Raw genomic sequence first — 25168 nt, forward strand, 5'->3', positions numbered from 1 at the left:
CCAGTGGCAGTAGTCCCAGGCCAGGTGCAATAATTCCTTTCTTTGTCGACTCTACCAAGGTCACTCGAGGTAGTGAGTCGGGGTCGACGGCTCGCTGCGTCGAAAGCGGAGCCGTCTCTGGTGCATGCAACGACTCTCTGCGTAGAAGACACCTGTACGCTCTATCTCTTGTCGCGCCGTGATCCACCCCGGTGCAACGATGGAGACTCATCGATACATTGATACAAAGGGTTGGTTGTGTTATTAGCACTTGCTACAACGACGACGCGCCGGTGAGAAGCCCAAACTCGGCGGCAAACGGCACATGGTCGTCGAGCGTGTTGCCTTTGGCTGGCAACGAGGCAGTGCCAGAGGTCGGCGACTTCATGCGGATGCCGAGGTCGTCCATGATCTCCATGGCCGCCAGCCACACCTCCGACTTGATGAGCGCGTGCTTCTTCGCATCGAGTTCGTCCGTGAACGTGTAGAGGCGGACGCGGTAGAGCTGTTCCATCGTCACAAAGAAGAGCTGTTTGGTCTTCTCGTCGCCATTGTAGTCTTCATGCGACGTCAGACCCATATGACGGGACTGCAGCATGAGCTCGAGGTCCGTCATGAGGCGCTGGAGAAGAGCCACGCTCGTGTGCGGATCAACGTCAATGTCCATCTGCAGCTGGCGCTTTGGGGCTTGCGAATAGTTGACCTAGTAACATCCATACGACAATATTGTACATCGTACAAGATTTGTACCATAGGTTTGTACAAAAAGTAGCTGTTGGGAATAAAGATCTTGGTGCTGTCGAGGCCAATGACGACCGTGTATCGCAGCGCAACGCGGCTCACGTGGCCTTTCACCGCGCCGATCTGGATGAATTGGTCGACTTTGAAGGGTGCGTTGAGCACGAGGTAGAGGCCGCCAACCGCATTGTGCGTCTACACTGCGCGCTCAGAATCCAGATCTGAAAATCGGACATTTGAAATGGGAGAGCCTACCGCGCCCACAAAGCCAAGCGCGATGGCACCACCAATCATGCCCAGAAACGAGTACTTGAGCAGCGTCTGGTCTTGCCACATCTGGAGGTAAATGTACATGGCTGCAATGACCATCACGAGCAGGCGAAGGAGCTACACCAAACGTCTTCCGGCATCAAGACACGCGACGCTACGTCGTACCTTGATCGACTCGGAGATGACGACGTTCTTGGAGCTCTCACCTTTGCCGCCAAACTTGCGGACTGCAAACTAAAGGTCGATAACGAAGCTGCAAGAGACCTCTGGCATCGCTACCTTGTCGACAACCACAAAGACGTAGTAGAGCCAGAGGAGGAAGAAGAGGCCCCAAACGTAAATGTGGATCCGGCACAGAAACTGAGAGAGCTTGCTGACTGTGAGCGCGCCCCAAATGAGCGTGCTGCACAGTAAGTACGTCGTCGACCAAATGCAATGGGCCTCGTAGTCCTCAATGACCCTAGCACCGTCGTCGGCGCATGAGCTCACCTCGACGACATCGGTAGGTGGGCCTACTCGCGCAGAAATGGAAACTTCTTGAGGATGAAGATGACGAGCCGCAGCAGCACGCGCGGCAAGAAGGACGCAAGGAAGACGAGCGCGCCGGCGAGGATGGCCAGCTCAATGTGGTTGTCCTTGAGGTCGATCCACCAGCCGCGGAGACACGTGAGCGACTTGCACGTCGACGACGCATTGCAGTCGGCTGGTGGGCTCGACGTCAGCGTCACTGCCGCCTGCGCGCCGACGGCGAGAAGCACGAGCAGCCGCATGGTCATGGTCATTCGTGTCTTGGCCCGTTGCCCGAGTTTGCCGAATAGATTCTCTTATTCAAGTACGCTGGCCTTTTTGTGCGAGTCGTGCCAGGGCCCAAGTTGCGTCGACAGGAACAGCGAGCGGGCAGTAGTCGATTCTACAGTCTAACTACCTCGGCGGCTTGAGACAGAGAGCGCTGCCTTCTACCAAGCACGCTGCGTGGTGCTGGCTCCCGTTGAGGAAGCAGGTTGATGTACTCGGATAAGGTAATGCGATGCCCCAATCGCCCAATCCCAACGCGCGCTGGCATGTCCGGATACGAGGGCCGAGGCGGTGTATCCGGCGGCCAAGCTGACTTGTGATCGCCATGGAAGCGTACCCGTCGGAGCTGCGCGAGGTCCCTTGCCCGCTCGTGGCTGCGCTCGGGCCCAAGGACATCCAGACGCGCATCCTCCCGGTGCTGCGCTCGGTCAATGACGAGTTCATTCCGCGCATTCACTTGACAAGCGCCAGCTACGAGCACCGCTTTGTGTTCCCGGCCAAGAAGGAAAAGACCGAGATGGCCAAGGCGCCGGCCAAGACTGGTATCCTCAAGACGCGCTGGCTCAAGAAGCACCACGAGCTGCTGCCGTCGCTTGTCCTCCTCTTCTACGCGTTCGAGCCGCGCCTCGCGCAGCGCGACTGGGCGATCCAAGAAACCGTCATCCGCGACGAAGTCGAGGATCTTCGGCGCAACCTCGCGGGCCGCGACTGCAAGATCTTGCTAGTGCTCGTGCAGCTGCTCGACGATGGCCCGCCGTCGAACGGCGGCAACGCGGACGAGCGGCTCGCGAGCCTCCGGAAGCGCGCCGAGCTCGACTCGAAGAGCGTGTATCTGCTGAAAGAGGCAAGTCGCACGTCGCCCATGATCATCAAGCTCGAGCGCGCGATCCGCGAGCATGCGATCGAGTACTACAAGACGCAGGCCAAGCGCGTCAAGAAGGCCAAGAAGCCGTCGCGCGCGATCGCGGTCCGCCATGGCTTCAAGGTCGGACACTACTACGAGTTCCGCCGCCATACCGCCAAGATGCTACAGCACTACGAAGGCGCGTACAAGGCACTGCTCGCGATGCCCATGACGAGCAACGACGCCGAGCCCGACGCGCACACGCAGATCAAGGCGGTCGCTGAGTTTCTCCACTTCAAGCTCGTGTACCACCACATCTTTTCGTCGCACAACCTCAAGCTCGCGATCGACCAGCTCCAGCGACACATGAAGGCCTTTAGCCGCGCAGTGGGCCCGCTCGACCGCGCGTACGAGCACTGGGCGTGGGTCTCGCGGCAGTACCACGTGTTTGGCCAGCTCCTCTTGGAGGCGCAGTCGCTCAAGCTTTCGTCGGCCGGCGTCGAGTCGGACCTGTACAAGGAACCGTACCTCTACTTTAGCGCGGCCGCCAAGTACGCGACGTGGCGCCGCAAGGCTGCGGCCAAGCTCGGCGTGAGCTTTGACCCGTCGGCGACTACCGACGGCGTCGTTGTGACCCCCTCCGCCTTTGTGGGCGGCGACCCGAGTTTGGCCAGCAGCGGTCCGACTTTGCCCGAGTGGCGCGCGCGGCTGGAAACGTGTGTACCGCAAGCTCACCTCGGGATCCGCCTCTTGGAGCTAGCGACGCAGTACCTCGTGCACTACCAGAGCAACCACATGCCTCGGCACCGGCTCAAGAACCGATTCTTGCTGCGGTTGGGCATCGAGCGGCTCGCGGCCAACGACTATCCGCAAGCACGCATCGATTTGAGCCGGGCTAAAGTCGCGTACAGCCAAGAGCGCTGGTGGGCGCAGGTCTCGCAGGTACTCAAGCAACTCCTCCTCTGCGCGTTCTACCAGCGCGACACGCTCGCGTATCTCGACTGCACGCTGCAGCTGCTCTCGCCCAAAGTCGAAGAGTTTGTGCCGCACGCCGAGCGGCTCACGCTCCAAGACGGGTTTGTCCACGCGTGGATGACGCCCAACGACGACGAGGTGCTACCCGAACCGTCCTACGAACTCGCGCTCGACCGGGCACGACCCGTCATCTACTGCGGCGTCGAATTTGCCAGCGCCGAGGCGTATGTCTGTGACAGTATGACGCTGACATTGACGCTCGAGTCGTCGTTGCCGGCACCGCTGACGATGACCAAGATCGCGGTCGTCTTTAGCGACGATCGGTACGACCAGATGCTGGTCCACGGCGACCAATGCGACTTGACGCTGCCGTCCAAAGCGCCGACGACCTTGTCGCTCACCATGACGCTCCTCCCGGACGGCGCGTCCATGCTGCAGTGCCACGAAGTACGTTTCGTGCTCGAGAACCCACGCGGCCAGAGCTTGATCTTGGTCGCGCGGACGTCGCGGCCGAACGTGCACATCCTCAAGCGCCGCAACAGCCTCGTCGCGTGGGACGGCGTCGTGCCCGGCATGGGCATGGGCGCCGGGTCGCCGAGCTTCCAGCGCTCGAAAGCCACCGAGTTGCTGTACGACGAGCCGGACGACGTTGGCGACGTCGGTAGTTTTGTGACGATTCTGCAGCCGCGCGCCCACGCGCGTCTCGATCTCGCACCCAACTCGCCGACGCACGTGCTCGTCGACGACCTTACGACGGTTGCGCTCATCTTGTCGTCGCTCGACGATGTCGTGGACACCGCGACGTACAAGATTGTGTGTGAACCATCGGTCGCCACGCTTCTCGATGCGCATTTGCTCTACGACGCGACGACCAAGGAGCCGCTGGCACTCGACGACGTTGGCCAGCCGACAAGTGTCTTGTCCCTTGCGTCGATGGCGCCGCAGACGACGCAGACGCTGCAAGTCGGGCTCAAGTGCGCCGTGCCGTGCTCGCTCCAAGTGCACATCACGGTCCAGTACACGACGGCGGTCGGCGTGACTGTGACGCTTGACGCGAGCTTTGCGTTCAACTGCAAGGCGCCACTGCAACTGACCGCGCTCGTGCACGCACCGTTTCCAACAACCGCGCGGCTGGCGCCGTCCGTCGCGACCGTCGGGCGGCCCGTGCACTTGTACGCGACCCTCTCGAGCGTGGCGCAGATGCCGCTCGAGATTCTCTCGGTCGACGCGTCGATGGCCGACGTCGTTGTTGTCGAAAGCCTTGTCGGTGGCGTCACGACCGGCTTTGAGCTTGGCGACGGAGACCAGCACAGCCTTGTTTTGCGGCTCGTGCCCCGCGCGATGCTGGCGCAAACGAGCGTCGGGTGCGTCCGCGTCCGATGGCGTCGGGCAACCGGTGACGTGGTCGTGTCGACGCTGCCGTTACCGCCAATGACGTTTGTCGTCGCGCCAGTGAGCGTCGACGTCGATGTCCCGTCGTTTGGCCGCGAAGGGCACCTGGCCCCGCTGCGTCTGCATACGACCAACCACACCACCGGCGTGCTCAAGGTCCAAGTGAAGCTCTCGAACGACTCGGACTTCCTCGTCTCGGGTACGAATATATGCGTTGGATACGAGATGCATGCAGTGGCTAGGTGTGACGGAGTGCTCGGAGGACGTCTTGCCGGGCGAAGTGCTCACATCCACTTTTGGCTTGATCCCGATGCAGTCGGGTACGAGGACTAGGGCCTTTTGCGGAGACTAATGCTCTCTGTAGGACATCTCAAGCTACCCAAGATGGAAGTGCTGCACGTCGATGCCAACGAGTGGATCGTGTCGGTGGACGAGCGCACCGAGCTCTACGTCGTACCCGCCAACTACACTGCCGAGATTACTGCCTAGTGGAATGGATTCTGCAAGTATCTCGCCGTAATTATAAACGCGATATTGTCTGTGTACTTGTGGACACTCTTGTCGCAGATCCCAAAGCACCAAGCTCTAAAAGAGGGCTGAGAGCGTGCCACGTCATGTGGCTAAACCCACGCAACGCTCCGGCCGTGAAATGAGCACTTAGATAATGCTTGCTTTCTATCATATCTGGGATTGCCGTTGGGCGAGCAAGATGTTGATGCGGCCGACGTACGACGTGGCATGCTCCGCGAGGCTCATGGCCGATGCCACCACTATGTAGGAGCACGCCCTCGGTGGATGGACCAGTTGTGCTTTGGCGCGGCTGGCTGCGCAAGCTCGGGCGCTTCAGGTATGCAGCTCCGCGTGGCAACGTGGTCGTGACGCAGCATGTAGCAAACGCTGGCAGCGTCGGTACTTTGTGTTTGTAAAGGGCACGGACGCCAAGGAGCTGCGCTACTACGGTCGTATCTCTGCCGTCATGCCATCGACGTGCTCATTGCATGATGCCTCGTAGACTCGTCCACGGCGACCCACCCGGAAGGTGTCATGTCCCTCGCCGACGCGACAGGCGTCTGCTACTTGGACGCTGTGCAGGTCTCTTGCCGTCACTCACTGCAACTCGTTTCCAACTGCGTTCGACAGGCACGGTCATCGTCGCCTGGCGAGGCCTCGTCGTCCGACCACAAGTTTGCCATCTTGACGGCCGAGGTAGGACGACGTGACGAATATGTATGCACGCCTACCCTAGAACGTATGGCTCTTGGGCTTCAACGACCACGACGTTGAGTCGGCGCAAGAGGACGGTTTGGCGCTTCTCGGGGCGCTCTCAGCCTTCTATCCGCTTGTCGACGTGTTGCATGCCGGGTATCTCTCCAAGCGGCGCGAGCGCACGGTGCAGAGGTGCTTTCTACTATCCAATCGATCCATGGATAGTGGTGGATACTATATGTTGTAATTTGTTAGTCCCAAGAGTATCATTGCCTACTGGAAGCGACACTTTTTTGTCTACTTGGCGTCCGGGGACCTGCTCTACTTCAACGACGACAGTCTCTCGACGCTTCAAGGTACGTCGATGCCATATGCGATAATGTACAACTTCGTCATAATGTCGTAGGACGCGTCGATGTCAAGCATGCGCCGACTGTGCGCGTCACGGGCGAGCAGCAGTCGCTTCTTCGCGCCAAGAAGGAAGCCGGCTTTTTCAAACTCACCAAGGCGCGCGCGTTGGAACACGGTAGCTGCCTCATTTGGATCGCGACGCCGCCGTCCAAAATGTACACTATTGTCTATAACTGCGTTGACGCTTGAGCGACGGGGTAGGTTTGTGCTGCAAGTTTACGACGAGAAGGATCGAGTCGCGGGTGTGTCGGCGAGTGCCAAGTACGCGCGCTGTTGTATCAACGTATCAATGCATCGGTCTAGGAAATGGCTGTCGCTGCTCTTGCAAGGCCACGCCGAAACCAAGTACGTGCAGCTCGAGCAGTGCTTTACGTCCAACAACTACGACCAAACGACCGAGGTGGTCTCGGCGCTGCGCGTCGGCATCCCAGACGAGCTCCGGGGTGCGCTCTGGAAGGGCTTCTCGGGCGCGTACGACGCCCACGCATCCGCCACCGCGCGGTCGCCGATCAACGCCTACACGAACAGAGCCACGAACGCGGTGATCGAAGCCATGGTGCTCGACCGGCTCCAGGCGCTGTCAGTTCATGGCGCCAAGCACCCGACCCGTCGAGGCAGCGACACGGACGACGACGTGCCGACAAGCGACCGCGGTGGCAAAAAGCCGTCGGCGTATCCCAGCGACGCGGTCGTGCCCGAGTGGGAACTCGCAAGTCGCCGCCGCCTCCTCGTCGCACTGGCTCGCTACAAGTTGTTCTGTTGTTTAGCGATACCATGTACAACTCACGACGGCTACGTAGACCGTACTGCCACCCGTGTCCATGGCGGGTCACGTGCCTCCTCTTGGCGTATCTCGACGAAGAGAGTGCGTTCTGGGTCGTCAATAGGTTGGGCGATCGACGTACGATCCCAAAGTATCAAAGTATCAACATCCGCCACTGTATAGCGTGATCGACCACATCTTGCCGGGGTACTTTCACGGGTATCGGCCAGCGCTCCTTGTCGACGGAGCGGTGTTTCGAGCGCTATTGCACGACCAAGCGCCGTCGCTCTGCTATCATTTGGAGACGCTTTGCTTTCCGCTCGATGCACTCGTCCAGCGCTGGTTCGTCTCGGTGTTTACCGCCACACAGCTCCCTCTCTCGACGGTACGACGCAGCATGATCGACAACTTGATTGAGGAGCGCAGGTGCTTCGTATTTGGGACCTCGTCTTTGCCCAAGGCCTGCGCATTCTGTTTGGCATTGGTGTCGCGCTGCTTCTCAAGACCGAGCACCACCTCTTTGGCGCAGCGAACGTGTCGGAGGTGTGGGCGGCGCTGCATGCGTCCGAGCGGAGCACGGTCGACGCCGATGGGCTCTTTGCTCACGTCTTCAAGGACGATCTGCACATGCCATGTATACCGTGGATGATATTGTCTATCGTGCCATTGCATATGGGGTTAGGGCTCACGGACGAGTTGCTGGCGCGGCTACGACAGCACGAGCGCTCAACGCTCTTGGCGTCGATTGCGAGTCGGGTACGAAGATTCTGAGGAGCAACATATGCTGAAGAGCTCGCGCGTAGATTGCCAGCTGCCATGCCAAGCTGAGCGTGTTGAACCGCGCCCAAGAAACGTACCAGTCGCTGCTCCAAGCCGTCGACATCTACGACGAGCTGGGCAACCGTACGGATCTTGTGTCGTGATGGGGAATGACGGGAGTGGGTAGAGGAGGTCATGGGCACTCTTCGTCGCCAGCTCGGTGACGCGGACGCGAGTGCCATGGAGTTGGCGGTCGAGTTCAAAGAGTACCAAGCGCGGTGGGTCGCCTTGTCCAGCCAGGTGGCTGCGTGTCCGCTGGGGCTCCACGGCCACGCATCGGACGTCCAGAGCTGGCTCGCGCAAGTCAAAGAAGGCAAGATCTCGGGGGCCGGGACCGACGCCGCCGCCAACCAAGCATTCGCGTGTCTCTTTCCGTCGGCCGCGCCGCTGCCCGACCCGTTTGAGCTCTCGATCGACACGATGGCAGGTGCGGCGCCAGTGGTGGCCGACACGAAACACCTCTCTCTGTCTCTAGAGCGCTTCTTGCTCGGGCTTGTCATGGTCGCCAAGAGCGCGTGCGCGGCGCGACTGCATTTTTTGGCCGCGCGCCAAGTCGCATGGTGGCATCGCGGGCAGTGGCTTGCGACCGTTTGCGTCGAGAAGAAGGCGTTGGTCTCGGACGCCAGCGGTGGCCTCGAGCCAAAAGACTATGGCGTCGCTGAAGGTCAATTCCTCGAGCGCGCCGAGCGTCTCCAAATGTGCCTGCAGCATTTTGCGACTGCCGACGGCGGACCGCTCCAAGCAACGGCCGAGGTCATGGCAGGGGACCTCAAGGAGAGCTTTTTGCGGGTCGAGTGTGCGATTCGAGGCCCGGCCTGGCTTCCGTAGTCTTTTCTTCCTTCTTCATTCAGTCAATGTACACAGATGCTGATGTCTTTGCTCTACTACGTCAAGCGGTCGGACAAGGGATACGGTGATCGTTGCATAGCGCGACTTTTCACCTTTGGCGTTGCGTTGCGTGCTTAGGCAACGTCAGCAACTAGGGTTGGGGTCTCACGAAGCGTTTTGTAGCCGGTGCGGAGCAGGGACTTGACGCTCAGCTGCCCTTTGAACCGACGGCCGGACGAGGCCGACGATAAAACGTCGTATGTCGTGGGTCGGCGACGTGCTTGCGCGATAGCTCGGCATGTCGCATGCGCTGAATGTGACGCGATTCGAGCGCTCGGTTGCACGGACTGGCTACCAAGAGTGCCCTGTCAGCGCTTGAATGCGTCATGTTCACTTGGGTTCGGTCGCTACCGAGGCGGCAGGCGATAGAAACAGTCGCCGCACGGGGCATCGTGCTACACTCCCACAGCTATACAAGATACGACCGGGAGCTACGTCGGGATACCTCAAAAAGCGAAGCTACTCGAGTCCCTTCAAAGCCGATGTGCGTTCGTAGACGGTGCTACGATGGACTACGACCGCTCAGCTAGCCTACAGTACGAGGAGGACTATGCGTAGCCTACAGTACGAGGAGGACTATGGACCCCCCACGTGGACGTGCAAGGCCACGAAATCGTCAGGTCATGACACGACAGGTTGTCCGCAGAGCAATCAAACGCAGCCGTTTTTTTCGCGTCCGATTGTCCCGTATCCGGCTGATGATGGCCATCGCATCCGGATACGGATATTTCTCCGCCAATCAGATCGGCGCCGCCAGCCACATCGACCATCTCGACACTTCCCAAGACGCCGCTGCGAGAGGATCGAGATGCTCTCGCTGGAGAAGAACCGCCACGACATGATCGCGGGCGCAATCGCGGGCTCCGTCACGGCCAGCATGTGCTGCCCGCTGGACGTCGCCAAGACGCGCATCCAGGCCCAAGGTACATGGCGTCCCGTCTCCAATGGCTCATGTCGCGGCAGGCGGCGTCTTGGCGTTTAGCAAGTACAATGGCATCTTCCGCAGCGTGCACACGATCTACGTCGAAGAGGGTGTCCGTGGCATGTACCGCGGCTACTCGGCGGCGATGCTGAGCTTCCCCGTGTACTTTTCGCTCTACTTTCCGACGTACGAGTGGGTCAAAGCGCAGTTCAACACGACCGCATTGAGCAACGTACGCAGCTTCACGACAGGCGCCTCCTCTCTCACGCGATTCTTTGAATAGAGCCCGCTCATCGTGCAAGCCGCGTCGGCGACGATCGCAGGCACGGCCATTGACACGGTCACGTACCCGCTCTGGTTCCTCCGCACGCGCATGCAGACGCAGCACATGCACCAGCTTGCGGCCTCGCACGGGCGTGACTCGTACTCGAGTAGCATGTGTCCTGGTCTCTCGAGGTACTCATAATGAGATGCAAACGTAGCGCTGCGGTCCACGATCGTGTCGATCTACCGCACCGAAGGGCTCGGCGCATTCTACAAGGGTCTCTCCGCGTCGGCAGTTGGTATGTGAATATACGATTTTAGCGACTCGAGTGGCCACGTCATGACCACCTAGGTATCCTCAGCTACGGCATCCAGTTTCCAGTCTACGAATCCATGAAGGCGCGTATCGCTGCAGCCGAAGGTGTCGAGAACGACAAGGTACTACCCTCTACTGCCTTCTCGCCGTGACGCCTGCGACGTGTAGCCATCGGCCTCCGGTGTCGTCCTCTCGGCGATCGTGTCCAAGACGATCGCGTCGTGCTTTGCGTACCCTGGCGACGTCGTTCGCGTGCGCATGCAGGACACTGTCGGGCGCCACAGCGAGTACAAGCACTTTCTCGATGCCATGGCCAAGATCGCGCGCAAGGAAGGTGTGCGTGCGCTCTACGCTGGCTTCCACGTCAACACGCTGCGGATTCTGCCGCAGTGCGCCATCACGTTCTTCTGCTACGAGTACATCAAGAGCGGGCTGGCGGCGGCCGACGCGCTCCCGCACTGCCTCCCGCACGAAAACGCACTGGCCTAAGCTCACACTTCGTTGCGATGGCGCCACGTCATCGGGCCATATAAATAGAGCGGGTAATAAAATAAACAGGCGCCCATTTAAATGAATTAAAGAACCGGGCGGGGGGTCGGACTTTTTTTTAAAGCACGTGCTTTGCCGTCGAGCGCATACAAACAGCAAGTGTATGTGGGGTTGAAGAACCGTCTTTTTTTAATACGGCCAGGGCCGGGTGGTCGGTATTTAATAGCCAAAGTTTAAATCTCTATACAAAATGCAAGATCGGGGTGCGCAATAGTATAAACGCAGCGGTCGGTCACTGGCTCTGTCATGTGCCACCACTCACATTTTTCGTTTGCCGCTACACGAAGCATGGCGTCGGCCCTCGAACCCATCGACGTCGATGGCATCATCGACAAGCTCCTGAGCGTACGTGGCGCCCGCCCCGGCAAGCAGGTCAACCTCCTCGAGAGCGAGATCCGCGCGCTCTGCCTCCACTCGCGCGAGATCTTCCTCTCGCAGCCGATCCTTGTCGAGCTCGAGGCGCCCATCAAGATCTGCGGCGACATCCATGGCCAGTACTACGACCTGCTTCGGCTATTCGAGTATGGCGGCTTCCCGCCGGACGCCAACTACCTCTTCCTCGGGTACGCCCATGCGGCGAAACGCGTTTGTGGTCGGCGAAACGAATGCTAACGACCATCGTAGGGACTATGTCGACCGCGGCAAGCAGAGCCTCGAGACCATCTGCCTCCTCCTCGCGTACAAGATCAAGTACCCGGAGAACTTTTTCATCTTGCGCGGCAACCACGAATGCGCGTCGATCAACCGCATCTACGGCTTTTACGACGAATGTATGCGCGCTGGGAGAGAAGGCGCAATAAGATCTGATGGCAAATGTAGGCAAACGCCGCTACAACATCAAGCTCTGGAAGACGTTCACCGACTGCTTCAACTGCCTCCCGGTCGCGGCGATCGTGGACGAAAAGATCTTTTGCATGCACGGCGGCCTCTCGCCCGAGCTCAGCCAAATGGAACAGATCAAGCGCTTTGTGCGCCCGACGGACGTGCCCGACACGGGTCTTCTCTGCGATCTGCTCTGGTCGGACCCGGAGAAGGACATTCTCGGCTGGGGCGAGAACGACCGCGGCGTCTCGTTTACGTTTGGCCCCGATATTGTTAGTCAGTTTCTCAAGCGCCACGACCTCGACCTCATCTGCCGCGCGCACCAAGTCGTCGAAGACGGCTACGAGTTCTTTGCCAAGCGCCAGCTCGTGACGCTCTTCTCGGCGCCCAACTACTGCGGCGAGTTTGACAATGCCGGCGCCATGATGTCGGTCGACGAGTCGCTCATGTGCTCGTTCCAGATCCTCAAGCCGGCGGAGAAGAAGCAGCGCTTTGCATACCAGGGCATGGGCGGCGCCGGCGCGCAGCGGCCCGCAACGCCGCCGCGGAAGTAACGACGAGACCACCAGTCGATGCTAGCTTCGCTTCTATGCCACTTATATATGCTGACTTGGATGACGCAGCGTGTGTCACGCTTCCATTGCAGAAAGGACAGGACGACCAGCGTCCATGTGCACTAGATTTATTTCATGGTTCATTGCTGGAGCAGCTCGGTCTTCCAGGCCTGGAGCAGCTGGCGCAGGCGCGGCTCCCACCGCTTGATGGCGTCGACGCCCTTCTTGCCAAGGTCCAAGCCGCCACTCGACGAGACGTGGATCTCGTAGTCTTCGCCGTTCGTGTCTTCAAAATCGTGGAGCTTGACGTGCCCGCTGGCTGTGGCGCCATCGGCGTCGGTGCACGTCCAAGCAAACTTGACGTCGAGCTCGTACCCACAGCGCTTCTTGCCGCGGCTATAGACAATCTAGAAGAGCGATACAGGAGCATGTCACGTGGTATGATGCATCTACCTTGGTCTCGCCCGTGCACGTGACAATGTCTTTGGCAACGACGCGGAGAGCATGGCTCGCGTCGTCAAATGCAAACCCGTCGAGGATGTGGCGCTTCAAGGCCTCGCGCGCCCACTCGGACTTGTCGACTTCTTCCCTACGCAATGCGCCATTGAGCCAACGACTTATGGATGCAATAAGGCGGCGAACCACGTGCCACCGGCGTTCCATGCCGACCCGACGGCGTTGTCGACGACCGGCGTCGAGATGACCTTGGGCGTAAAATCCTAGCGCGGCCATGAGCCATGATGGTGCCAAGCGTGATGGCACTACCTCGCCCGTGCGAGCCACCGACTTGAACCAGCCATGGTACCCGTCATGGAGCTTCCCCGGGCTCGCTTCGTCGTCGCTCATCTTGCCAAATGAGCGGCCGCGTCAAAGCGGAAATTTCTCGAATCGAGCGTTTTATCCGGAAGCATATCCGGAAGATACGTAATTTCGGAGCTTTTGTCGTTTTGGGTTCGTACATTTCACGTTTGGGATGACGTGGCACGCCACGACGCATGGGGCATTCCCGTTGTGCGATGGTTCCTGTCGCCTGCAACGACGTGTGGAGCTGCCACGTATCCGAGCTCCCTCCAATTCATCCCTGGCTCCCATGTCCGAGGTCGGCGCAAGTGCATCTCGTAGTGAGAAGGCCGTCGTAGCATCGTCCGAACAACCCTAAAGGACCGAGACGAACGTTGTTCCTGCGCCGCCCAGTTGCTGTCGAGACAGTGTCGATGGTGCTGGATGCGGTACCACCTACATCACTCCTGCTTCACACAACTTTTGTCCCGCGAGAGCCAAGCCTCTTGGCCTTGGCCGTGTACTATGCAGCAGCCGAGCCTGTTCTCGCCCACAACTCATCTTCCTCGAGACCGAACCTTCGTACCGACACGGCGTCCACTGCCGCCTTTCGTATCGCCGTTGCAGCTCTGCGTCGAGCTTCCTTCAACCTCCAACGACTCGTCATCTAGAAAAAGACAAACCCTGTAGCGCACTACGACCAAACGACACAGACTCGAGCCATTCTCACCTACCCCTACTGCGATGCAGACCGAGTGCTCGTGTGGCGTTGCCGAGCGCAAGGCAGCGCATAAGGTCTGTGGCTCGACAGCCACGATCAGCGACCCGTCGGGCGATGCGATCTCGGTTGGGCGACTCGCATCTGGCCTGCTCATACCAGCTCGGTCGCCAACGACATCGGCATTTGGACCGGCGAGCATACTCGACACCACATGTAGCATTAAATAATAACAGCTTTCCTAGGCCAAGGCGTAGAAACTCGACTTGCCGCCGGACCGCCCCGTATTTGTCTCTTCCAGCAGCGGGATGTGCTTGAGATGGGAATTCGTGCTCGTGGCCGAGAGGAGGCTCACATCGCTGGCTGTGCGCTTGAAGTACAAGGTGCCCGGCGGCTCAATGTCGACCTCGCAGCGCGTGTTTTTCAAAATGTAGTCGCAGTCCATTTGCTGGAGGTTGCCGACAAACGGGAGGTTCTTGTGCAGAGCGTCCTTGATGTCCTCTTTTGCGACGCGGTGCAGCGACCGAATGAGCTGCGCGATCGTCGGCCGCTGCGTCGGGTCGACTTGCCAACACATCGAGACGAGCACCTTCCAGCGCGGTGGGCACGAATTTGCGATGATCGTCGGCCGCTTGCCTTGGACAATCGCGGCTTCGATCTGGTGGTTCCACCGAATCTCGTCGTACGGCAGCTTCCGGCCGTCAATGAGCTCCCAGAGAATGACGCCCAGCGAATAAATATCAATCTTCTCCGTGTACTGCTTGTTGCCCTTGATGACCTCGGGCGCCATCCAGCGGGTCGTGCCGACAAGACCGGTCATTTCCGGTGAGACATGATGGTTCTGGCTCCGGACGATCTCGGCGAGGCGGAGCGTACCAAAGTCGGCAATCTTGGCGTGCCACGTCTCGTCGACAAGGATGTTGGGGCTCTTGAGGTCCCGATGGATCATCTGCGAGTTGTGTAGGTACTGCAGCCCGTACGCGAGGCCGAGCGCAAGCCGGATCTTCATGGGCCAAATGATGCTGCGGCCGTTGAGTGCATAGGCATTGGAGAGCACGTCGCGGAGCGACCCCCGCGCGCAGTACTCGGAGATGATACAGATGGAGCCTTGGTAGAACCCAGCCTCCATGAAGAGCACAATGTTGGGGTGCGTGAGCCGCTTCATGACAATGGCCTCTTGCTGGATCTCGACGTTGCACTCGTGCAAGAACGCTGGGTCAAGCGCTTCGTGGTTGTTGTCGAGGAGGAGCATCTTCATCTTGACCGCGACGACCGCGCCACGCCACTTGCCGCGGTAGACAACTGCGAGGCCTTGGCCAATCTTCTCGCCAATCTCGAGCCCGTGCAGCTCTTGCGTCGGCGAGAGTGGCGGCGCGGCCTCGTCTGCCTTGAGCGTCGGCGGCCGGTAGCAGTTGACTTTGGATAAAAAGACGATGCAGTTGCCAGTCGGCCAGAGCGCAAACAAGATCGACGAGATGTTGGCAAACGCGTCGTCGGGCGTCGGCGTCGGCGCGCCGGTGGCAAAGAACCACACGTCGTTGGTGAGATTCGGCGTCACGAACGCTAGGAAGATGAGCATGTAGCCGAGGAGCTTGCCCATGACGACGCTTTGCCCTAGCTGGCCGGACCGAATCTTGTGTGCACGGAACGAGCAGAGCGCATAGAGGACGGTCACGAGCGCGATGAGCGCGAGCGTGTCCCAGACGACACGTGCAATCAGAGGCACCTGCTGGGAGCTGGACTCGAGCGCGTAAATCTCGAGGGCCGCGTAGAGCAGCGTGAGCGACCAGATCGCTGTGTGCGTAAAGATCATGGAGAAGTCGCCGCGCTGGTTCTGCCGAAACAAGATGTACAAGGCGAGCGCGATCGACCAGAGAAAGGACGATATCTCGAGGCTCCAGTGCGGCGCCTTGAGGAAGACGTCAATGGGCCACGACGGCGGCGCGTTGCGCAAGGCGAGGACGTTGGCAATCGCGCCCGTCAACGAGAAGCCGACGTCGCTCAGCGCGCGGTAGAAGATGAGTTTGGTCGAGAGGGCCGTGGTGTGGCGGATGCGCAGGAGCATGTACGAGGCCGCGACCGTCGACACGACCTGGCAGATGAGCGTCGCCGTCGTGAACATGCGTCTCGTGTCGTCCGTGGGCATCGCTTCGTCGGTCCTGCCTTTCTGCTGGCTCGCACGTATCGACTTTCAGAGGTTTCCCAAGCGCCAGGAGCGTTTCCGAAAACCAGCTGGCGTCGCCAGGCTTCTGCGCCGGCGCGTCACCAAGCACCACACACACACACGGACATTGCCCACCGACGAGCATCGGCCAACGACGACAGCCTCCTCTAAAAGGTACTATACTTGTATTTACTATGAAGATTACCAGCACTACAGTGTAGTACGGCGCAGGCAGTCGACCTGTGGACCCATCTCTCAATACCACGTCACGCGTTCTTGCTTGCCCAAACCTCTCAAACTTGATACTGAAAGACAGGCCGCATGACTCACTTGCCTTGCAGTCGCCGTCGTCGTCGCCATCGTCGCTGGGCACCGCATCGACTCGTCGACTTGTAGTCGCTTAGCTTGACTGGACACGTCTTCCTACGAGCCGCTGCATTTGCATTCGTCATTCTGTGGCCAAGCGTCTCGTGTGTTGCAGCGTTGAGTGATATCCTCGTAGCGTGAAGGATTACATATTGAGCGTTGGCTTATTGAAAGCTTAGAGCGATCGAACGAGTAGAAGGGACGGACGAACGGGCACGTCGTCATGTCTTGGCGCCACACGCGTGCGTAACTGCGACCTGCTGCGCGTCGAGAAGGGTCTTAGTAGAATTGTTTTAGTCGATGGCGCCGACTCGAGTCCTTCGAGCGTGGGTGCGAGCTTGAAGCAGCGCCGCCTCTACGTCGACTAGCCTCAAAGACAGTTTTTATTTGCAACGTTGAAGGGCGCCATTTTTATTTGGTCCGGATACGGATGTTGTATCCGGAGGCCGGCTGCCGGCTATTTCGAGCTGCCACAACGAATATCGGAGCGAGGGGCCAAGACGACGGGAGGAGCATGGTCCGGTTCAACGCGATCGTGGGCCATGAGATTGTGAGCTCGGGCGGCTCCAAGCACACGGTGTACATCCTCGAAGTCCAGATCGACAACATGAGCTACGTCGTCAAGCACCGGTACCACGAGTTCAAGGAGCTCCACGACACGGTATGGCTCGTCGCGCTCGAAAATGCCATTTAGCCGCTGCGTAGCTCGTCAAGGAAGGCTACAAGTGCACGGCCGTGCCGCCCAAGAAGTTTATTGGCAGCCTCAACCCCGAGTTTGTGCACAAGCGCCAGCTCGAGCTCAGCGTGTGGCTCCAGCAGCTCTGCGCGTGGGATCCGACGTCGCCGTACCCGAACCCGCACAACAGCGAAGCGCTCAAGGTCTTCCTCCTCGAGCACGTACGACCGCTCTCTTCTATCTCTATGGCGTCGCTCACTGCATGTGTAGAAGGAGCCGCGGACGACGCCGCCCTCGGACACGAGCGCCAACTGTGTGCCCAAGCCGCAGGCCGCGCCCAAGGTCGAGTACGTCTCAAAGGCGTCGTCCGAACTCGAAGACAGCGCCGAGTTTGACAAGGAGGCCAACATGGAGGACGAGATCACGCTGTACAACACGCCCAAGACGCGCCTCGACGATTTCGAGCTGCTCAAAGTCATTGGGAAGGGGTCGTACGGCAAGGTGACGCTCGTGCGGAAGAAGGACTCGAAGAAGCTGTACGCGATGAAGACGTTGAGCAAGCCCAACGTCAAGCGACGCAACCAGGTCGAGCACACGCGCACCGAGCGCCGCGTCCTCGGGCTCACCAAGCACCCGTACATTGGTACGTCCATGTCTCCTCTGCCATTTCTGATTCGACCGCATTAGTGCACTTGCATTACGCGTTCCAGACAGCGCAGAAGCTCTACTTTGTCATCGACTACTGCCCCGGCGGCGAGCTCTTCTTCCATCTCTCGCGCATGGAGCGCTTCTCCGAGAGCATGGCGAGCTTCTACGCGGCTGAGATTGTGCTCGCACTCGACCACCTCCACCAGCTCGGCGTCGTCTATCGGTAGCCCGTCGTATATCGCATTGGGCTCACCGAGGCGTAGGGACCTCAAGCCCGAAAACATCCTCTTTGACGCGACGGGCCATGTGCTCTTGGGTACGTTCCTTGTACTAGCTCGTGCGTCTCATGTCGACGGGCGTAGCCGACTTTGGCTTGGCGAAGGAAGGCATCACGGACGGCGCAGAGGGCACCAACTCGATGTGCGGCACGCCCGAGTACCTCCCACCGGAGATCCTCGACCGCGTCGGCCACGGCACGTCGGTCGACTGGTGGGCGCTCGGCATGGTCCTCTACGAGATGCTCACGGGCCTCCCGCCGTGGTACACGCGCAACCGCCAAAAGCTCTTTGAGCGCGTCCGGAACGCGCCGTTGACGTTCCCCGACTATGTATCGGCGCCGGCGCAGTCGTTGATTGCCGGTCTTTTGAATCGCAACCCGAACGAGCGCCTCGGCAACAAGAGCGCCAAGGACATTCAGGTCCACCCGTTCTTTGCGGCCATCAACTGGGACGCGCTCTACGCGCGGGAGCTGCCCCCGCCGTTCAACCCGTGCGCCAACATCAACCTCGAAGAGACCAAGAACTTTGAGGCCGAGTTTACAAAGATGCAGCTCAACTCGGTGCCGGACGCGACCGTCATGGGCGGCTCGTACAACCGGTCGTCCGACGTCCGCGGCTCGATCACGTTCCAAGGCTTCACGTACAACACGCCCAGCGACATGAACAACATGGGCATCGAGTCGACGCGTGGCTCGACGCTGACGCAGTTTTAGCAATCACGTTTCGAATCTACTCGTCGTATGTGTGCATCGTATTGTCTATTGTTTGTCGATCATTGCACGCACAATATTGTCTCTGTACTCTACCAGTCCTTGGGTGCCCAACGTGTCGTGATTGACGGGGAAGTCGCAGCATCGTGGTGTCGACATGCCGCCTGTCTGAGCTGAACGTTTCTCCGAGTGCCACGTCATGGAGGCCACCAAGGGTCCACCTGCCCGCGCCACGTACTACATGCACCATTATTGTTGACAGTGCTTTTGGCCGTCGACCAACGTCCTTGCCCGATGCTGGCCTGTCGGCCCCGCACGACGCCGGCGTCGCCAAATACCGGATACGGTCGCCTGTCGCATCCGCATAGGCAATGTGGCGACCATTGGCGGCGAACCGCGCCCGCTCGGTGGTGCACCTGTCGACGGCAGCGACGAGCGCCGACGGGGTGACTTCGATCAAGAAGATCAAGAAGGTTCGCTTCAAGAAGGACCACGACTATGGCCCGCCGCCCGAGGCGTCGACGTTCCCGCCGTACGTGCCGCGCGATTTCTTTCGCTTTGAAGTGCTGCACGAGTCGACCAAGTCGCGGGCGCGCGTCGGGCGCATTCATACGCCGCACGGCGTCATCGACACGCCAGGGTTTGTCCCCGTCGGCACCAACGCTGCGCTCAAAGGTCGTCCTATTCTCCACATTGCCCTTTGCTCACTGCGAGAATTTATTAGGCGTCACGCAGCGCGAGGCCGACGCGGCCGGTGTCCAGCTCATGTTTGCCAACTCGTACCATTTGCTCTTGCAGCCGGGTCCGGACGTGATTGGCGGCGCCGGTGGCTTGCACACCTACATGAACCGGACGCGGCCGCTCATCACCGACAGCGGCGGCTTCCAAGTGTTTTCGCTCGCGTATGGCTCGGTACACGAAGAGCTGACGATGAAGGGCGCGGGCCGCAGCCACGGCGGCAAGTACCGCGAAGGACCATCGACGGTCGCCAAGATCAGCGAAGACGGCGTCGACTTCAAGTCGTACCGGGACGGGCGCAAGGTGACGCTGACGCCCGAGTCGAGCGTCCAAATTCAAAAAGCGTACGGCGCCGACATTATCATTCCGTTTGATGAATTGCCGCCGTACCACATTACGCCCGAAGCGCTCGTACAACTTGTTTCTTATTTTTGAAACGGCTGATGACGTGGCATCGTACTAGGCGCTCTCGGTCAAGCGCACGCACCGCTGGGAGGCCCGAAGTCTGCGCGAGCATCTCAAGAACGTTAAGAACCAAGCCATGTATGGTGTCATCCACGGCGGCGTCGACTACGACCTCCGAAAGCAGAGCATCGAGTACATTGCGTCCTTGCCCTTTGACGGCCATGCGATCGGCGGCAGCATCGGCAAGAACCGCGACGAAATGCTGGACCTGCTCACGTACGTGGCGCCGCAGCTCCCGCGCGAAAAGCCCATTCACTTGCTCGGAATCGCGGACGAGCCGTCGCTCCACGGCTGCGTCCCGCTCGGCATTGATACGTTCGACTCGTGCTACCCGACGCGCGCGGGCCGCCACGGCACGGTCTTTTCCAAGACACTCGGGCGCATCCAAGTCACCAAGGGCAAGTTTGCCTCGCACCACGGCCCAATCGACGAGAGCTGCCGCTGCCCCGCGTGCAAGGAGCACAGCGTATCGTACATCCACCACCTCTTCAAGGCGCACGAGCCCACAGGCATGATGCTCGCGACGCTGCACAACCTCTACTACATGACGTCGCTCATGGAGCGCTTCCGGTCCGACATTCTCGCCAATAAGATCTAGTAAAGTATAGACGCGCAACTTCAACGAGGTATACGCTCGGCAATGCGTACAGCGCAAAGTATCCAGTGAAATGCATTCAACGACTTGCTGGCGAGAAGATAGTAGCATGTGGATAGTGAATCGCCTTTGGATAGTGGATGATGGATTGAACAACGCATTGCGGCATCGTTGCGCTGACGACTGTCCCATTGTCATTTCTCAACAAGTGCAAAGTGGCGCCAAGTGCAAAGTGGCGTCGGACGTCTATCCATCCACTCCTCTTGACCGATCTCAAACAATCCAAGTCTCCAGGATAGGCCGGCGAGGTCCCATGCAAAATGGTATGGTACATTGGATTAATCCTAACTTGGTCTAAGTGTACTATTCGATCAAAGTAGTATCGATCTAGCGCATGCGGTTGTACGGCGCTTGCATCATGGGCACACCAATCTCGGAGCCCGCAGGTTCGTTGAACGTGCCGAGTTCCATGTCGATCGGGTCCGGGTCCTCGGCCTTCTTGTGCTTGCGCGCTTCGTGGCGCTTGTGGAGGACGCCGGTGGCGCTGAGCGTGTTGAAGAGGAGGAACTGCCGCGCGTAGTAGATGAGGTACCCGATGCAGCCGAGGAGCCGAATGCCGTTGAAAGCCGCGACAAACGCGTACAAGAACGGCAGGAACGAGTCGGCGCCGACCGTGTTGACGCAGATGATGACCATCGACATGTTGGACATGACCCACACCAGCAGCAAGTTGGACCGGAACGAGTCGAAGCGCTTCTTGAGCTCGTCTTGGTTGCGCGCGTCCTCGGCCTTCTTGGCTTCGAGCGCTTTTTGGCGCGCAACGATGTCCTTGTACTGGCCGACGGCCTCGGCTTTGTGCGTCTCGTGGCCCGTGTCGATGCCCTTCGTGCCCCAGCTAAGGTCGTGCAAGTTGCAGAACGAGTAGACCATGAGGATGTTGACAAAGCTCGGCATGAGCGCCGTGTACTGCACGAACGTGAGCACGATATGGTGCACTTCACAGTGCAATGCCGACCCGATGAAGAACGTGCCAAGGATGAGCACCGCAAGCACAATGGCCGTGACGTCTTTCGACGACGTGATGAAGATGACGATCGCAACCGCGGACGCGAGCAGCATGAGGAGGCCAAAGAGCACCGAGATGAGGTAATGCGTGCCTTTGACGTGCTTGGGCTTATTGCCGAGCCCAATCGTCACTTGCGTAAAGACCGTGACCGCGTAAAAGACGTTGAACGCTGTCGGAAGGCCGTCGAGGACCCACTTTGGGTAGTCGGACGTGTCGATAAAGTTCCAGCGGTTGTCGCGGAAGCCTTGAAAGATGACAAAGTACAAGGCGAGATAAAAGTTGGCCGGCAAAAACCACGAGAAGAACACTTGGAGAATGTTGTAGATGTACTGCACGAGGAGCGCGAGCTTGCGCGTGAGCGAGTGGTTCGACTCGGTGTAGACGCGGCCCCAGTTCAAAATCGCAAACACGAGCGCAAAGAACGACCCGTTGAGCCAGCGCCGGCGCTGCCCCACGAGGTCGATCAAGTTTGTCGGCACGTCCGTGCGCGCGATCGCGTCCTTGACGTAGTGCATCGTCCAGTTGCAGTCTTTGCGCGCAAGCAGCTCGAAGCACAGGATGCGATCTTCGGCGAGGTACATGTTGCCGGCGAACGGCCCGAGCTCGGCCATGTCGGTCGTGAGACTCTTAAAGTACGCCTGCAATGGCGCACCGCGGATCGCCTTGTACCGGTAGGCGGAGAACGCACCGGGCAGCACCGAGATGAAGCCAAAGCACGACTCGAGCGACTTGTCGAGGATGTTGGAGATCTTGTACTCAAAGTGCTGCGCGGCGATGACCCAGTTGCACATGTTGGGCAACGGCTTGTCGACGGCGATTTCACCGCAGACACCGCCGATCTGCGCGTTGATTTCGAGCGCGGTGAGGAGCTTGTAGAACGACGACTTGGTCGGCATCGTGCCCACATCGAGGAGCACCGTGTAGTCGGGCATGATCTGCTCGGCAAACGCGTCAAAGTACCAGAGGTGCGAGTCGAGCTTCCCCGCGTTGTTCTCCTTCAGTGCAAACGCGACTTGAAGCGGCGGGAACCGGATCGAGTTCTCCTTGGTCATTTGAAGCGAGTGCTCAAAGAGGTGGCACTGCACCTTCACGCCGGTGGACGTGATGTTCATGACGTCTTCGTCGTACAAGCCGACGTTCGAGAGCCACTCGAGCGTGCCCTTGTTGGCTTTGGTCCGGCCGTCCGAGACGACGACGACGAGCACCTGCTTCCACGCATCGTCGCCTTCGTAGCCCGGGAGGCTGTGCTGCTTGAGGTACAGGACGTTGTTGCACACCTTGCGCAGCGTCGACCGAAGCTCGTTCTCATCTTCGTTGTACATGGTGATGACGACCATGAGCCGCGGCCGGCGGCCGCTCTGGATGCACTGGAGTCGGTACCCAGTCTCCGTAAACGCTTTCGGGCCCGAGCACACCGGCGTGTAAAACATCATGCGCGCTTCGGTCTCGTCGAGGTCCGGCGAGTTCATTGTGCGGTCGTACGTGACTTCGACGGCCATTGGCTTGGCGATGCGGACGGGCGGCGTCGACGTGTTGTAGCGCTCGATCCACTCGGCAAGGTGCTCGGCCCACTCGAGAACCTCCTTGCCTTTGTGGAGCAGGAGGTTGCGGACTTTCTGAGACGCTTCCTTCTCCGCGGCCGTCACAATCATCTCGCCACCGTCCAAAAAGTGCTTGAGCGCTTCGCGGAACCGGCCTTCGTTCTCAGCTTGGATGGCGCGCTCAATGGCGCGGAAGGCGTCGTCGATCGTAAAGGACGTGCTCTGCAGCAAGAGCTGCATCGCGTTCGAGCCCTTCATGCTCGCCTCCTTGGCCGAGATGGGCGCGATGTTGGAGAGGAAGGTCGGCTGCGACTTGGGCGGCGCTTGCATCATCGGCATCATGTTGTACTCGTAGTCGTACTCGTACGACGAGGCGGCGGACGGCACGTTGGACGCACGGCTGCTCACGCCTTTCCGCGGCCCGCGCGGCTTGGTGTTGTTGGGGTTGTTGGACGGGCGCGCGGCAGGCGGTGCATAGCGGCGGCCGCTGGCCTCGGTCGGGCGCTTGGGTGGCATCACGTGTACGCGACTGGTACTTGGACTGCCCCAAAGGACTGTATATGGATACTGGGCATGCGTGGCTCGTGGTGGTGGCGGACGTCTGCAGCAGCAGGGCTCAGGCGCGTAGAGTTGGGGCAGCAGCCGATGAAAATTCGCAGTGGATGGCACGACCATCTGCACGTCGCCGACGAGCCCTCTGCCACAGTGAGGCAGCTTGTCATTGATGGCCATCATCCGGATGTTGTCGTGGCTTGATATAGGGTTTGTATGGTCAAGTATCCGGAATGATGGGCAACCGTCGCAGATCGGGAATTCCCCGTAAATTTTCATTGCAACAACTTGTCTAAAGTATAGGTTCGGCCGACCACCTGCCGCCGCCGAGTTCATATCCCAGATTTATATACACTCGGCATCGCACGAGATCACCGAGTTGTCGTCGTCGTCGCGACGACGACCGCACCGGCGACGGCGACGAGCGAGAGAAGCAGCGTGAGCGCCGGGAGGTGCGACGCCAGTACCAACTGGGCACCGATCGAACCTGGTGGTGTGCGGTTGCTTGTTGTCATTGGGATCTCCGCTGCGTCGGTGTCGTCTGTCGCGGCGTCAATGTGATCGGCTGCCACGTGGCACACTGGCCTGAAGAAGATCAAGCCGTCTTGGAATATTGAGGTTCGAGCGCCTTGCTGCAGAATGGCCAGCGTGAGCAGCAGCGACGCGCAGAGCACAGCCGCCACGATCATGGCGCTGAGGTCCTCTGGCAGTGCCGCCAGAAAGGGCCCGACCAGATTCATCCGACCTCGTGTGCGTCGAACCAGACTCTTTCTGAGAGGCGTCGTCGCACCGCGAGGCTTCCAATCGAACTGTAGTACCTCAAGTTGGGACGGTTGGGCACAAGGGCGTGCACCAATGAACGAACGCGACGCCGGTGCCGTTGGGACACGCCTTGCCAACGGCCCCACCTCGGACGTCGAGCCTCAAGCCTTCGATGGCCGGTAGGTCGGACCCTGTGCACCCAGCGAGGAGTATACCACGAGGCTGAGAAAGTGGCTGGATAGCGCCTATCATACCCAGGCTACTGTGTACTACACTACTAGTGGAGGGCCACTGTGGCTCTGGACAGGGCGATAAATTTTGGACTGGCGGCTTCTTCTTGGGTGGCTTTTCCCGCCACCCCAGACAGCGCTCGTCCGGACGGATGCGGATGTAGGAGCTCCAGCCAAAGACATCGCAGGTCGAAGTAGAGATTGTGATTCTTGCAGTGCGCTGGGCAGCCGCGTATGCACCTTTGCGCAGTGTCGTGCACTGTACGTGGTGGAAGCCCATTAGCGATATGCACTCGTATGTGTGGAGCGCGATCGGGTCGACGAGCAAGTAAGCACGGGTCTGGCGCGTGTTGCGCATCGAAGCGGCTACCG

At 59.6% G+C, this 25168-nt stretch overlaps 11 protein-coding genes across 11 annotated transcripts; 6 read left to right on the top strand and 5 right to left on the bottom strand.

Moving 5' to 3' along the window:
- Positions 1 to 208: 208 nt before the first annotated feature.
- SDRG_06925 (hypothetical protein) lies at positions 209 to 1800 on the bottom strand. Its single transcript, XM_008612736.1, has 6 exons — positions 1504 to 1800; positions 1267 to 1447; positions 1153 to 1221; positions 973 to 1104; positions 730 to 912; positions 209 to 682 (listed from the first exon to the last, which is right to left on the bottom strand). The coding sequence occupies exons 1-6, from the start codon at positions 1767 to 1769 to the stop codon at positions 254 to 256; spliced, it is 1260 nt and encodes a 419-aa protein (XP_008610958.1). The 5' UTR covers positions 1770 to 1800; the 3' UTR covers positions 209 to 253.
- A 290-nt stretch (positions 1801 to 2090) lies between these two features.
- Positions 2091 to 5546, top strand: SDRG_06926 (hypothetical protein). Its single transcript, XM_008612737.1, has 3 exons — positions 2091 to 5192; positions 5236 to 5313; positions 5358 to 5546. The coding sequence occupies exons 1-3, from the start codon at positions 2108 to 2110 to the stop codon at positions 5480 to 5482; spliced, it is 3288 nt and encodes a 1095-aa protein (XP_008610959.1). The 5' UTR covers positions 2091 to 2107; the 3' UTR covers positions 5483 to 5546.
- A 141-nt stretch (positions 5547 to 5687) lies between these two features.
- Positions 5688 to 9074, top strand: SDRG_06927 (hypothetical protein). The gene is made up of 17 exons (XM_008612738.1): positions 5688 to 5719; positions 5772 to 5840; positions 5885 to 5952; positions 6006 to 6085; positions 6134 to 6199; positions 6240 to 6391; positions 6455 to 6555; positions 6606 to 6765; positions 6812 to 6871; positions 6914 to 7360; positions 7411 to 7497; positions 7557 to 7758; positions 7800 to 8007; positions 8056 to 8129; positions 8177 to 8276; positions 8320 to 8619; positions 8668 to 9074. Exons 1-17 carry the CDS (start codon positions 5703 to 5705, stop codon positions 9018 to 9020), a joined length of 2544 nt encoding a protein of 847 aa, XP_008610960.1. The 5' UTR covers positions 5688 to 5702; the 3' UTR covers positions 9021 to 9074.
- A 753-nt stretch (positions 9075 to 9827) lies between these two features.
- Positions 9828 to 11178, top strand: SDRG_06928 (hypothetical protein). Its single transcript, XM_008612739.1, has 6 exons — positions 9828 to 10003; positions 10044 to 10234; positions 10286 to 10433; positions 10485 to 10565; positions 10619 to 10704; positions 10751 to 11178. Exons 1-6 carry the CDS (start codon positions 9889 to 9891, stop codon positions 11069 to 11071), a joined length of 942 nt encoding a protein of 313 aa, XP_008610961.1. The 5' UTR covers positions 9828 to 9888; the 3' UTR covers positions 11072 to 11178.
- Positions 11179 to 11366: 188 nt separating this feature from the next.
- Positions 11367 to 12786, top strand: SDRG_06929 (serine/threonine-protein phosphatase PP1). Its single transcript, XM_008612740.1, has 3 exons — positions 11367 to 11694; positions 11756 to 11901; positions 11951 to 12786. Exons 1-3 carry the CDS (start codon positions 11378 to 11380, stop codon positions 12505 to 12507), a joined length of 1020 nt encoding a protein of 339 aa, XP_008610962.1. The 5' UTR covers positions 11367 to 11377; the 3' UTR covers positions 12508 to 12786.
- SDRG_06930 (hypothetical protein) lies at positions 12594 to 13381 on the bottom strand. The gene is made up of 4 exons (XM_008612741.1): positions 13273 to 13381; positions 13150 to 13226; positions 12961 to 13096; positions 12594 to 12914 (listed from the first exon to the last, which is right to left on the bottom strand). Exons 1-4 carry the CDS (start codon positions 13351 to 13353, stop codon positions 12648 to 12650), a joined length of 561 nt encoding a protein of 186 aa, XP_008610963.1. The 5' UTR covers positions 13354 to 13381; the 3' UTR covers positions 12594 to 12647.
- Positions 13382 to 14196: 815 nt separating this feature from the next.
- Positions 14197 to 16191, bottom strand: SDRG_06931 (TKL protein kinase). Its single transcript, XM_008612742.1, has one exon. The coding sequence runs from the start codon at positions 16149 to 16151 to the stop codon at positions 14247 to 14249; it is 1905 nt and encodes a 634-aa protein (XP_008610964.1). The 5' UTR covers positions 16152 to 16191; the 3' UTR covers positions 14197 to 14246.
- An 858-nt stretch (positions 16192 to 17049) lies between these two features.
- On the top strand, positions 17050 to 18931 carry SDRG_06932 (AGC protein kinase; the record flags this gene model as incomplete). The annotated part of the gene is made up of 6 exons (XM_008612743.1): positions 17050 to 17196; positions 17241 to 17475; positions 17591 to 17854; positions 17899 to 18082; positions 18123 to 18175; positions 18222 to 18931. The coding sequence occupies 6 exons, from the start codon at positions 17050 to 17052 to the stop codon at positions 18848 to 18850; spliced, it is 1512 nt and encodes a 503-aa protein (XP_008610965.1). The 3' UTR covers positions 18851 to 18931.
- Positions 18932 to 19193: 262 nt separating this feature from the next.
- SDRG_06933 (queuine tRNA-ribosyltransferase) lies at positions 19194 to 20705 on the top strand. Its single transcript, XM_008612744.1, has 3 exons — positions 19194 to 19522; positions 19572 to 19996; positions 20049 to 20705. The coding sequence occupies exons 1-3, from the start codon at positions 19219 to 19221 to the stop codon at positions 20646 to 20648; spliced, it is 1329 nt and encodes a 442-aa protein (XP_008610966.1). The 5' UTR covers positions 19194 to 19218; the 3' UTR covers positions 20649 to 20705.
- Positions 20706 to 20954: 249 nt separating this feature from the next.
- On the bottom strand, positions 20955 to 23946 carry SDRG_06934 (hypothetical protein). The gene has a single exon (XM_008612745.1). It carries the CDS (start codon positions 23925 to 23927, stop codon positions 21033 to 21035), a length of 2895 nt encoding a protein of 964 aa, XP_008610967.1. The 5' UTR covers positions 23928 to 23946; the 3' UTR covers positions 20955 to 21032.
- Positions 23947 to 24034: 88 nt separating this feature from the next.
- Positions 24035 to 24629, bottom strand: SDRG_06935 (hypothetical protein). The gene has a single exon (XM_008612746.1). It carries the CDS (start codon positions 24542 to 24544, stop codon positions 24176 to 24178), a length of 369 nt encoding a protein of 122 aa, XP_008610968.1. The 5' UTR covers positions 24545 to 24629; the 3' UTR covers positions 24035 to 24175.
- Between the last annotated feature and the right edge of the window lie 539 nt (positions 24630 to 25168).

The sequence above is a fragment of the Saprolegnia diclina genome, assembly GCF_000281045.1.
Source record: "Saprolegnia diclina VS20 unplaced genomic scaffold supercont1.19, whole genome shotgun sequence".
NCBI lineage: Eukaryota > Oomycota > Saprolegniomycetes > Saprolegniales > Saprolegniaceae > Saprolegnia > Saprolegnia diclina.